Raw genomic sequence first — 12,762 nt, forward strand, 5'->3', positions numbered from 1 at the left:
TAATATGTAAAAATTCTTTATTGTTGAGGCGTGGAGAGAGACATCATATTTTTAGGATGCTACAGAAACTCCAGGGCAATCTATAGTCAATGCCTGCAGGGACTGGGGGGGCTTACTAGGCAGTTTCTACAGCGGGTGGAGTAGAGGGTTGGAGAAGGGGTCAAAGCACAGGAGTGTTACAAGGATGTGGGAGAGGAAGGGAAATAGGAGTGCGTGCACCTGGGGATTGGGAGAGGGTGACAGGTGTCTTCACGATGCAGCCCAGGAGTCCAGAAGTGGAGTGCTGAGGACCAAAAAAAGAAGAAATCACATCTCTGTCCTGTAAAACTCCCACCAACCACCCACTGGGGAGGCGGGGGAGAAAGGGAGGGGCATCTGTAAGGGAGAAGTAGAGAGAATGGAAGTCTTAACCCTCAGCTACCCCTGTAGCCTTTGAACTAGAGGACCGAACTCTCCTAGCCACAGGTGCAGGTGTCTTCCCAGCTTCCATGTTTATCACGCTATGGTCTGAGGGGCCCATGCAGAAAGAAGTACTGGCAAAGTTCATAGCATCCTGGCATCCCTATGAGCCAGGCATACACACAGCCCTGTCCAATGCACCCTGGCACTAATGCTCCCCTGGCCTCACTCAGTCCCTCCTCCTCTTTCCAGAAACCTCCCAGAGGAAGGACAGGCCCAGGGATCACTTCCTTTTTCAGCAGTTTCACATGAATGAGATAAGATGGCACAATGATCTGTGTTGATCCATCTCATCTAACCTCCTTTAAATGCCAGCCCCCAGGGACCTAGTGTCTATTCTTCCCAGCACCTGACAGGTTGAGAATGCACCATCAGTGGTGAGATTATGAGGGCTGCAATTATGGGCCTGGTCCCTCTGAAAGAGCCTACGTTCACCAGAAAGCATTAAAAGTAGATTTCCACGATGCACTTGTTTCTGCCATTTGTATAAAATACTATGGCAAAATTGCACTGTAATTATCTTTATGGTTGATGCATAACGTTGGGGAGTGTATATCATCCAGATATAGCTGCCCGTATAATTATCTGACCGTCAGCAGGACTGAAATAACAATCTAATGAGAGCAAAATGATACAGTAAGTACCATGTAATCAGTGAGTTACGGAGTTACGGTTATTACGGCTTTTTGTACCCTCTCACCCAACACTGAATGGGGGGCCAGACCCGGTCTCTGGGCCCGGGGAGTCACACACAGGCAGTTTCATTGAGAGCCTGCTCCTGGTCCTTGGGGCTCCCTTGAGACCAATGAGTGTGGGTAACAGGGCCACAGAGAGAGGGGCAGGAGTCTCTGTGAAGACTGAGCCTTCCTGATCCCTCTCCTTTCCTCCCCTGACACCTTCAGTGGAAGCCAGTGCAAAGAAAGCCATCAGTGAGCTGCTATTGCTGTGTGTGGGAAGATGGTGTCGAGGCAGACGGTTCCGTGTTTTGACAAGACACTTCCCCGGGGGACTCACACTTGCATACCAAGTGGAAGAGCTGTCAGCCCACTCGGGCCCAGGGTCCAGCCCAGACAGCTCCAGGCAGACAGACCGGAGCCCGCCAGGGTCAACACTGGGACCTTCCCCACACTTCCCAGACTACAATCACAGTAAAGCCAACACACAGCACTGTGTGCCAGGCACTGTTCTGAACACTTTACCTAGACTCAAAACCACAGCCCTGCAAGGTAATACTATGACCCCTGTTGTTCAGATGAGGAAATTGAGGCACAGAAGGGTTTTGTAACCTGGCCAAGGGACACAGCTAGTGAGTGGCAGGATTCGAACTCAGGCCATGCTCATATTCATTACACTGCACAGAGCGATTAAGATATAGTTTCCAGCTACTCCCCATTAGATTTCAGAGTTTGTTGCATTTCTTGCTAAATCACGCTTGCAAATAACTATATAGTGGACCCGGTAACCCGAGATTCTGAATGATCTGAATGGTTTCAGCCTGCCTGGGAAGCAAAATGCTTCACCTGTGAATAGATGTGGTACCTGTAATTATCAGATGATGGTCTCTCCACCTTTTGCACAAATCACAAGAATGGAGTCCAAACAAGAGAAGCTGCTCATCAAAGAAACCCCAGGGGAAACCCCTCCCTTGCCATTTCCTACCACTCAGCCATAAGCAGGGGTCCATGAGACTGGAAAGAGATGAGAAACAGGGTGTGTGTGTGTCTGTGTGTGTGTGATCACAGGCAAGCACACACTTCTAAGTGTCAGGCACTGGTAGTGTATTTAGGCCATTAATTATGAGCATTAATACACATAGCATCAGAGGAAATGCTCCAATGCTCCTCTGGCAACCTACTCCCCCCACATACACACACACAGTCCCGTCTCCTCTCCCTAAGTACTTACTTCATTCCACATTGGAGGGATACTTGAAGGTGCCAAAGCTGGGGACGTTCTCTTGGTTCACATCAATAGGATTGTCTGTGGTGAAGTAAACAGTGTAGTTAGGAGGGATTTTTCTGCATGTGACCTTCACCCTGACCCAATAGAAAAGGGCTGGCTATGAAGGACAGCTTTGGAAGACAGAGTTGGGAAGTAGACGGATGCTCTGTTTGGGAGATGGGGGCGGGGGGCGGGGGAGAAGCAGAGCTTGCCTGACCCCCTCCCAGCTGCAGCAGAACTATCTTATAAAGGTCTCCGTCCTGTGCTCCTGGGGAGGGCTGGACTGTGGACCCAAGCCGATTGGGTAGAAGGGGCAGAGGAACCCTCACTGTAGCTAAGAAAAGTCCTGTCTTTCCCTCTGGTGACAAATATGAAGCAGCTGACTTCTGCTACATCTTTGCCAGCACCCTAGCCCTTCCACCGACCTCCACATCTTCCTACCTGGCCGGATGTTCCTCTTGCCCATGAGACCCACAAAGAAGTCATGCATGTCACCTGCAGAAACAGGGCCAACATTTTCAGCGGTGATAGTGAGGGGCTGATACATTTCCCCAGACGTGTCAAGACTTCTGAGGTTGGGCTTCTGGTCTCTGTTTCAGTGTCTCACCACAGCTTACTCCCCGCAGTTAGCAGGCTGCCCCCTAGGCCCACCCTCTCTGTCTACCTCTCCCTCCCCCACATTTCGAGAACTCTCTGAAATTCTCCCACCCAACAGGTACCTGGCTTAGAATCTTCACAGCCACCAAGAGATCCTCTTGGTTCCCACTAACCTACCAGTGGAGGGAGACTCCACCGTGCCCCGCACATCTGCTTCCTCTGGCTCTCAGCGGCCTCTCCCATTCAGAAAAGGCTGGCTGAGCAGTTGCAGCTGGCATGCTGTTTGCGCCAGCTGAGCCGGGGCCAGCCGAAATAGTCACTGGGCCCTGTGCCCATGGAGCTCTAGGCAAGTGGTCAGCAGAGATCAGGAGGGAGAAGAGGCTACTCACGTTTCTGGGGAAGTGACGACTCCTTAGGACCTGTGAAGCAAGAACAGGCATGTAACTGGGGAAAGGAATCTGCAAAGTGATGATTAGAGGGGGTTCAGATCACAGCCCTCAATAATTCACTAAGCCATCTCCAGTCTCCTTCCCACGCGAAGGGGTCTCCCAGGCCTATTTAATCTTCAGAATCCTGCCCCACACGCCCCTCTGCCCGGGGCTGCTTCCTACCCACGCTAGCCTTGCTCAGCATTTTGAGCAATCCATCTAGGGAGACTGAGCGGCTGTCATAGAGTCTCCGGAGCAACGACGGGGGCAGCTGGTAGAGATTCGAGTCCTTCTGGGGAGAGAAACAAAGAGGGCTGAGGAGGATGCTCACACCCAATCCACTCACTCTTTCCCCACAAGAAATGGCCTCTTCTTGAGCTCATCACAGCTGAACTTAACATCCTATTTCTTTCAGGATTTCCTCTGGTGTACACTAGAAGCGAAGTAGGCTCTCAAAGTGTGGTCCATGGACCAGCAGCATCGACGCTGGGAGCTTGTTAAAAATACATAATCTTGGTCTACGCCAGACCTACTGAGACAGAATCTGCATCTTAACCAGGCCCCCAGGTGACTCACAGGCACAGCAAGGTTTGGGAAGCACATGTAAAGGGAACACATTGGGCATCCCTGTAGGCCGACCAACTGTCCCGGTTTGCCCAGGTATGTGGGGCTTTCAGTGTTCAAGCTGGGACAGTCCCAGGAAAGCTGGGAGTTGGTCATGCTATATCCCAAGCTCAAAGGGGACTGACCCTTGGGGCCCCCTCCCAGCTCCTGCCACCTCTCAGTGAGAAGGGCCATTGGTTCTTTTCTCCCTGGCACACCCGGAACCGGTTTGACCAACGATGTGGTTGCCCCACTAAGTGAATGAGCCAGGAATTCCCGCACTCACAAGAAAGGCTCATCAGACAGAGCTAGTGTCCTCTGGTCTGTGCTCCATGATTGAGTCACAGACAGGACTCGGTCCTGGGGACAGGTGGGGGTAGGCAGTCAGGGCCACCAGCAATCCTGAAATTGCCCCCGCTCTGCACTGTGTCCGGGGATGTTTCTCTCCCTGCGTTTCCCACCACCTCGCCCTCTCTTTTCTTCTGCATCAGGTTTCTGCCTCTGTTTTTGTCTCCCTCTCCCCTCTCTCCCCTGGATTTAGAATTTCACGAAGGCAGCATGCTCAGAATGAAGCCTCTTCTTCCCCTCCACAGATGAACCCCATTCTAGACCTGCTGCCAAACAGGGGTTCTTTCTCATCTTGGTGGTTTCTTTTTTAGCAACTTGGGCACAGCAGGATGGTTGGTGGGCACACATCACACACCCAGTTTATTGCGGCTGCAGAGAGATAATGACAATTGATCATGTTTGGAGATTTTCACCTTGAATCTCAGCGGTTCCTCTCTCTCCAGAGCCTAGGGGTCCTTGGGCGGCTGAGCACACGCAGATGGGCATTTACCCAGGATGCACCCACACACGTGCCAACCTGGCTGCCCAGGCACACATACATCCTACTCCCGTTCCGTCCCAATTTCCCTCATCCTCTTGGACCTGCAGGGAGAAGGGGCAGGATGGCAAGCTCTATTTTATTGACCAAGAGGGGCAAGGTCTCAAAGCAAGTTTGTCTCAGAGGAACAGACCCAGATATTCTGACTGTCTCCAGCTGGAACTTTGGGCTCCAAACACAGTGTCCAGCCCATATTTGGCACTCGCTGTGTGTTTTTTGAACTGGTTCTGGTCTTTTGGAGCTGGTGCAACTACTGCAAGGATGCCAACCTATCATACCTTGGGACACCTCACCAGCTGGATGAAGGCTGGTGATCTCTGTCTTTGCCCTTCCCACGCAGCCACTTCCCCAAATTGTTCAAATACTCTGCGCACCTCCTGTAATGAGATGCTAAACAGATCTGAGCTGGAGAGGCAGTTAGACTTCACACACTGAATATGTAGTAAGTTCCACCTGTAATCATCTTAAAAGCATTCGTACCAATGTAACTGCTGTCTTGTCAAAACCTTGAGAAGACTTCCTCCCTGCTCTCCCCCAGTACCCCTACCCTGACAACTCCTACTCTTTTTCTTAGATGAACTTTGGAAATTGGGGCCCAACCTGTTTTGTGGGGTCTTTTCCTATCCTGACTCAGCAGAGGCTAGAGGGGGACATGGGAGAGGAGGGAAGAAAGGGTTGGAATGTTAGGAGCACCTGAGGTTATTGGGGGTGGATGAGCAGGGGATAAGGGAATTTATTTGAATTTTGAAAACAAAAAATACATATAGCTGATAGGTAAAAGAGCACACAAATGACTATTGGGGAGAGAAGTTCTGACTGTGTTTCATACCATCCAGGAAGTGGGGAGGATCTGCCCCCCTGCAAAGGGACAGAACCTGAGCTGGACCATAGGGAACCTGAGAAAACGCTATCCTACCCCTCACAGTACCACCCAATCACCAGGTCACCACACAATCAACCAACCAAACAACATATTAGTGCCGCATATTTTATGTACAAGGTGTCAAAGACATGCAGAGGGACAGAGACACTGACAGACATACTGGGAGAACATGAGGCCACTGCAGAGGCTGCGCTGTCCAACCCTCTGATGGGTAACTCCCAGCCCGCCCGTCCCACCTTCCTTCCTACCACGGTGGGACAGGCAGAGTGCAGCCTTATGATGCTGCCCAGTACTCTGCCAGGCTGGGTGAGCCAGAGTGGGTGCCTTACCTTGCTGTGGCTCCCACCAGGCACCACCTGTTCCTGTGACTCCTCACACACCGCCCCAAAACTCCGAGCCAAGCTGAGGGCCAGGATCACTGCAAACAGCAGGGCACTCCTCATGATGCCTAGGAGTGCAGACGGACAGGACGGAGGGAAGGCAAGGAGGAGGAGGACACAACACAGGTGCAAACATGGGAGACATTCACGACTAGCAGCCTGGCTTGACCCTGCTTCCCCAGCCCCCAACTCTCCCGCCCAAGCCTTAGTCTGGGAGAGTCTCTGAGCTGGGAGGCGCTCAGTTTCCCTGCTCCCCCATCACATATTTCCCCAGGATATGCACCTGGCAATGAGCAATGGCGCAATAATGTGGGGGACTCTAGCCTCCCAGGGAAGATAATAGATTTATATGACGTGCATGGGTCTATTTCCTTAGTCGGCTTGAGGAGGGATCCTGGGTGCTATTTTCCAGCCCTAGGTACCCCAAGACTTAGGCAAAAACTTTCTAATATAGGAAGAATCAGTCTGTACCCACAGGCTCCAAACACTACATCAACCCCCATTGGCTCCTGTTCACCTTCCCAGTATCCTGCTCCCCGATCAAAGGCTGCCACCTTTATTCCCACCTGACTCTGCCCCTGTCCTTTGGTGCCAGCTCCTGTCCATCCAACATTCTGCCGCTTGTGCCTACCTGTGGAGCAGCTCTGAGCCTGGGGCAGATGGTCCGGCAGGATCAGGGAGCTGGCCGGGAGCACTGTCCGCTCCCCACACACTCTGCTGGTGCTGCCGTGAAGAGAGAAACAGGGAGTGGAGGGGCTTGGGGAATGTGGCAGGAGCTCCGGCCCAGCTCCCAGATAAAGGCTCTGGGAGGGTCTGGGGGAGCTGGGGGAGGGGCTGAGAATCACCAATCCCAGGGTGGCTGGAGGGGAGGGGGAGGCTGGTGGGGGGAAGAGGGATATAGGCTGCAGACACACACACACACACACACACACACACACACACGCGCGCGCGCACACACACACACACACACACACACACACACACACAAACCCAGCAGTGAACGGCGGTTATCCAGCAGCCCACAGTCCAATAGCCCCTGAGCTGTGCATGCTAAGGGATGATGTTGTGTACGGTTTGTCACAAAATTTCCATGCCGGAGCCTACTCAACAGGTGTGGTCCCTGGGCTCTTTCTCCTCCTTGTCCACCCACCAGCTCTTTGCCCTTTAAACTTCCAGCCTCGACTGCCTGGCCAAAACAATTTCCGCCAGGTGCTGCTCTGGCCCTTCTACCACCAGGATGAGCAGGCTCAGGTCCCTGACGATTGAGAGGTGAGTCTGGCACACCCTCCAGTCCTCAGTTCTCCCTCTGTCCTCCTCCCGGCTGGAGCTGACCCATTGCGTTGGTCCTCAGACCAGTAGGGTTGGTACTTCTCCCCACTAGTGAATGCAGAAAACTCCAGGGTCTGCCCCCCTCCACCTCCCCAGTGCCAGAGCCTCTCCCCATGGCCTCCCACCCCACTCTTGACTCCTGAATCAGCCTGACGTAGTTGCATCCTTCCAGGGTTCTGACTTCTATCCTTCCTGCTGTCATCTCTGAAAGGAGGGACAGAGCACCATGGCTGAGCTCTTCCCCTACCCTCACCCCCGCTCCAGCATTGATCTCTTAACTGCTTCTTTTTCTCCTCACAGTTGCATTTTTTTCCACTCTAATCTGTCTCCCTACAGCTCAGGCATCTTCTCCCCTGAACTTTCAAGCCTCTAGTTCACGCCCCACAGTCGAGGGGCCTTATTCTGCTCACTTCACACCCAAGGTAAGAGAATCCCAGGGGAGAGGCAGAGTCAGGATCTGATCCAGATCCAGAGAGAAAAGACCCAGAGAGAAAAACATACTGCTGTAGGAGACTAGGGGAGGGAAAGAGAAAGCCGGCTCCAGAGCAATCATCACTCTTAGCATTTATAATGGGTGCAGAATTTGAACATTTGCAAGACGCTTCGGCAGAGAGCAATCCAACTGATTTTCATCACCTCCACCGTGTGAGTAGGAAATATTCCTATTTTCAGATGAGAGAACTGAGGCTCAAAAAATTCAGTCACATGCTCTAGGACATATAGCTATTGGAGAACAGCCTCAAATTCAGGTTTTTCTCACTCCAAACTTCCCCTTCATTTTACTGCACTGGTCTGTACTTTGACCAGTAAGGGAACAGTTAAGTCTCCCAGAGGGAGTTGGGGGTCCACCTCTCCAAAAGACCTGGAGATTTGGGACCTTGTACTCTTCTACATCTTGGGATTGGGAAGAGAATCATAGCTCTGTTGCATATTTACTACAAAGACTTCTGCTCACCAGCACCTTCCCCAATCACCCTATTTAAAATTACTACCACTCCATTCTCCATATCCCTTCATTTCTTTTCTTCATATATTACATCAAACATACTACAATTTTACTTATGGTCTGTCTACCCCACATCCCACCAGAATGTCAGCATTATAAGGGCAAGGACTTCCGTCGCTTTACTGTTGGATTCCTAGCTCTATAGTGCTTGGCATATAATAGGTGCTCAATAAAAATTTATTTATAAAACAAAAAAGCAAGTCTGAGTCCAGCTTCTTGCATTGCGGCCCACAATGTGGATCCTCCACAGAGCCTCTCAAGCACTGCTAGGGTCCTGAAATGTTTGTCTCCCCATCCTACCCACCCTGGGGTTTGGGCCATACTGAGAAGTCATTCCGGCTTCACGGGGCCCCATGTTCATCCCCGAGTGAGGGCAGCAGCTAGGTCTCAAGGCCCCTTAATTATGTGAGAGGCCAATGGGGCCTCAATAAAGGCTTCCCATTACCCAGCTAATTACAGGGCTCTGTGGGGCAACCATGGCCCAGGACTCAGGGTTGGGAGCCATTAGTGGAATAAAAGGTAGAAGTGGAAGCCTGTTTACATGTTAATGGCATGACTTGTTCATGCCTTTGAGAAGCTCTGATGCTATTCCTAATTGGACCAGGTCATCTCCCACCTCCTCCTCTTCTCCTCCCTCACCAATCTGGAAAAGGAGGTCCAAGCTGGGCAGGCTGGAGGAAATTGGAGGTGTAGTAGGAAGAATGTGTTAGACTGAGGGCTAAGAACAAAAGCCTCCTGGGTCCCATCTCTACATCAGCCTCCCTCCCCCACCAACCCATCCATCCCTGCCCCCAAGCCCTGGGACTAGGGAAGCAAGGATTCAGCAAAGGTCCGTCATGAATAATCTCCTTTGATGATGAGGCATCTCACAGAGGATGGCAGGAGCCAAGGATGGGGGGAGCAAGGGAATGGCAGGGAGAATTGACCACCTCTTGATCTCTGGGATTAGCAAAGACTTGAAAGAGCTGATGCTGAGTCAGAGAGGTGATGAAGGAGGGAGGCTTTGGAGGGCTAGGGCAGGCTGGGCTTCACTTTGCCCACAAATCATATGCAAATGACATGTAAAGCACGTGCTGCAGCTACAGAGAACCTAGGTGTGTTTCCTTTGAACACTTACTCTTTGAGCCACACCTCAGACACTAACTGTCACTGGCCTAGCGGAGCAGGATCCCTAGCAGACCATCCCTCCGGAGCCCCCCCTCTTTATTGCTGGTGCAGGTTGTGGGTGAAGCCAGTAAAACACTGAGCTGAGATGCTTTAATCGGCCCTTCCCAGGGGTCAAGGTGGGGCACGTGACTGTGCGCGCGGGCTGGCCTGCGTATGTCCACAACATGCACAGCTTGGGCGCGACACGTGGACCCCTTCGACATTCTGGAGGGGTGCCGCGGGCTGCTGAGGGAGGGGGCTGGGCCATATGTGACAATGGGTGGAGATACCAGTGAGGACTGGAAGGATGCCGAGTCCTGTGGCCAGGACACAGTCGGGAGACAACCCACAGCACGAGGAGAAGAGTCCCTCAGAGCCTGGGGAAGAAATGTGCTGAGCCAAGAGGGCTGAGCTAGAGTGGTTTGTGCTGTGAGATGATCAAATGGCCCCTCTTGGGGGTTAGGGGACTCCAGGATGGCTTGTGCCCCTCAGAGGCTCAAACAGCCTAGACTTTGAGAGAGCTGGACTGGCTGTGAGCAGGGCGGGCAGCAGAACTTCAGCTTCTCCCATCATGATGGAGCCAATTCAAGCCCTATAACAACAGGTGGGGAAACTGAGCCCCTATAGGCTTCAGGGGACAAAAACACACACTCCTGAGCTCCAGAAGAGAAGAGAAGCAGAGACAGGAAAGAGGAGGAGGGAGGGAGAGATGGGAGAGTAAAGAAGAGAGGACCCCCCACACACACCTCCCTCAGCCTACCATCTATCCACATGACTGACGGAGGGAGGACAGGAAAGAGAGCAGGGGCCCCAGCCCTCCCCGCTCCTACCATTCCCAGCCCGGAGAGCTGACAGTGCCTTCAGCCCTGGGAAAGGAAAAGCAGGATAGGGAGCAGCAGCTGCATATTCTCCTGAAATTGCTTCTGAAAATGACCAGACACTTCACTAGGAAAGTGACGACAATTTGGGCCCTGGGAGCAGCAGATGAGGCGAGAGCGGGGGCGGTCAGGCTCTGGTCACCACCCCCCTCTCGGCCTGGTTCTGAGAAGTAAAGGACGGGGGAACTGTTGGGGGTGGCGGAAGGGTGGCCAGAGCCCCAACTCTGGACATGGCTCCCCACGACAGCTCTAACCCCTCACCCACTGGGAAGGGCTGCCTCCCTGGGCCCCATCTCAGCTCAGAGCAGGGTGTGCCAGAACACGGGGCTGGCTTGTGCTCTGAGGGCTAGATTAATCTGCAGTCAGAGGATGCGCTAATCAGGTCTCCCGCCAGCGTGACTACCTGGGGAGTGAGCTGCCTGCCAGTGGAGGCTGAGGTGGAGGGAGACCCCAGCCTCAAGGCACCGTGAGCTCAGCGGAGACAGGGAAGAGGCAGGGAAGGCAGAGGTCCGAAAGGAGGCAGAGCCGTCCAGACAGAAACAAAAGGCAGCCATTTGTGTGCTCGCGTAGAGCGCAGTCTACATTTTACTGCAAGCCCAGGAGATGCTTGTTCCCCAAAGGTAGAGAGCAGAGTGGGAGAGGCTTAGACAAGACAGAATCTATGAGGAAATAGCCATGAAGGAAGTGGGGGAGGGTGATATTTAAAGCATTATACAAACTCTTACGTGTCACCATTAGTCAGAGCCCACAGCAACGGGGACAACGAGATGGTGTCAGACAGTTGGAAACCAAGAAAGAAATAATGACGATGACACATGGAAAATAAATGAAGACGAGAGAGGTCAGTCATAGGAATGGGGGAGTCCGGGTGGGGGGGCGTGTCCCCCTGTCAAGTGCCACCAGCTGCAGGCCCCAGCTGTGGGGCCGTGATTAGTAAGATAACTGTTGGCAGCAGCCTGGCATCTCTGGTGTACGGAAAGGAAAGGGGTGCCAGGGGGCAGGTGTGACAAAACCCAGTGCTGAGCTTGGGGTGGAGGGGGCTATGGAGCCGGGGACCCTGCATTCCCCAGCTCACCTCAGCTCGCATAAGCCCTCCAGCCTTGGGCCTCTTTCCGGGCTGAATCTCCAAAGGATCCCAGTTTCTGCCAAGACAGGGATCCTCACTTCTTCCCTCCAGGGACACACTTAATGAATCAGCTCATTGGCCACCTGCGACCTGAGCCCCATCCCCGACTGCCCCACCCCCACCCCAGTCTCTCCAAACCCCGCCAGAGCTCAGCCGGTCAAGGAGCCCGGAGACAATTTCCCTTCTTCTTCATTCTTATTATCTGCATTAGCTGGCTCCAAGGAGCCTGAGGAGAGGAAAGGGAGGGGGGCAGAGGGTCTAAGCACAAGCCAGTGAAAAGGTGGGGGGACAGGGACCCACCCACATGACCATACGTTTGCAAAGCCTCTTGTTTTATTAGTGGGCAAAGAGGCTGAGGGCGGGAGGAAGCTAAGTTTGGAGAGAGGATTGGAAAGGACTGGGAGAAGCAAGGTCCTCTTCAAGGGTTCTGCACTCTCTGAGCCCCACCTCCCATCAGAGGGCTCAGGCACGGGAGCCTCCCACGAAGGTGGGTGGGTGGGAGTAGGGCCGGTGCTGGTCCAGGAAGAAGAAACTGCTGCACCTCCTCACTGTACAGTCACCTCCAGGCAACGACTCCCCTTCTTCTTGCAGCTCAGCTTGCCATTCCCACCACCCTCAGGGCCCTGGATGACCTTGACAGCCAAGCTGCTCTCCTTGAACCTCACTGAGAACCTGGAGGGGTAACAGACAGAAAGACAAAGCTAGTGCCCTCATCCCCTCACCCCTACTCCTATATTTTCATGGTGGCTTCCCCTCCCCTTCTTGAGGCAAGTACATCCCCCCACCAGCCCCCTATGTCAGAAGACTCAAGGCCGCAGAGAACTTGGGTGGCCCTGACCTGACATAGTACGCTTCACTTTCTGACAGGACAAATTTTCCCGGTCACAATGACCGCCAGCTTGGTCATCTGCCCCAAGCCATCCCTCACCCCCAGCTCATGGCCTTACTCCTCAGTCACGGTGACTGGAAGCTGCCTCTGTGTGGCATCCAGCACAGCCCGGTACATCTTGGTCAGCAGTTCAATCACATGCTCGCTGACCAGCAGGAAGTCCCCCTTGGAGCCCACTGACGATATCTTAGGAAGGAGAGAAACAGCAGGG

The 12,762-nt window shown here is 53.1% G+C and overlaps 2 protein-coding genes across 7 annotated transcripts in view; both read right to left on the reverse strand.

Moving 5' to 3' along the window:
* TAC3 (tachykinin precursor 3) lies at positions 1 to 12,216 on the reverse strand. 4 transcript variants are annotated; one of them, XM_067697034.1, is made up of 8 exons: positions 11,612 to 11,640; positions 6,809 to 6,900; positions 6,127 to 6,245; positions 3,609 to 3,717; positions 3,387 to 3,416; positions 2,842 to 2,895; positions 2,365 to 2,439; positions 1 to 283 (listed from the first exon to the last, which is right to left on the reverse strand). In XM_067697034.1, the coding sequence occupies exons 3-7, from the start codon at positions 6,238 to 6,240 to the stop codon at positions 2,366 to 2,368; spliced, it is 381 nt and encodes a 126-aa protein (XP_067553135.1). In that variant the 5' UTR covers positions 6,241 to 6,245; positions 6,809 to 6,900; positions 11,612 to 11,640; the 3' UTR covers positions 1 to 283; position 2,365. The 4 variants fall into 4 exon arrangements, with proteins under 4 accessions (XP_067553135.1, XP_067553133.1, XP_067553134.1 ...); XM_067697032.1 differs by lacking the exons at positions 1 to 283; positions 2,365 to 2,439; positions 11,612 to 11,640 and adding an exon at positions 12,204 to 12,216 and having other exon boundaries at positions 2,630 to 2,895; XM_067697033.1 differs by lacking the exons at positions 1 to 283; positions 2,365 to 2,439; positions 11,612 to 11,640 and adding an exon at positions 12,110 to 12,123 and having other exon boundaries at positions 2,630 to 2,895.
* MYO1A (myosin IA) overlaps positions 6,816 to 12,762 on the reverse strand; it is a 27,507-nt gene continuing 21,560 nt past the window's right edge. Inside the window, exons 26-28 of one of the 3 annotated variants that reach the window (XR_010932456.1) lie at positions 12,610 to 12,737; positions 12,110 to 12,334; positions 6,816 to 6,900 (exon numbers count right to left, since the gene is read on the reverse strand). Coding sequence is in view for 1 of the 3 variants with exons in the window: in XM_067697030.1 (XP_067553131.1) it covers positions 12,208 to 12,334; positions 12,610 to 12,737 (255 nt within the window). In the remaining 2 variants the exon portion in view is untranslated. Of the gene's footprint in view, positions 6,901 to 11,802; positions 12,335 to 12,609; positions 12,738 to 12,762 lie in introns of those variants that run through there. The other 2 variants (XM_067697030.1, XR_010932457.1) reach the window with 2 other exon arrangements.

This window comes from Pseudorca crassidens, chromosome 11 (assembly GCF_039906515.1).
Source record: "Pseudorca crassidens isolate mPseCra1 chromosome 11, mPseCra1.hap1, whole genome shotgun sequence".
NCBI lineage: Eukaryota > Metazoa > Chordata > Mammalia > Artiodactyla > Delphinidae > Pseudorca > Pseudorca crassidens.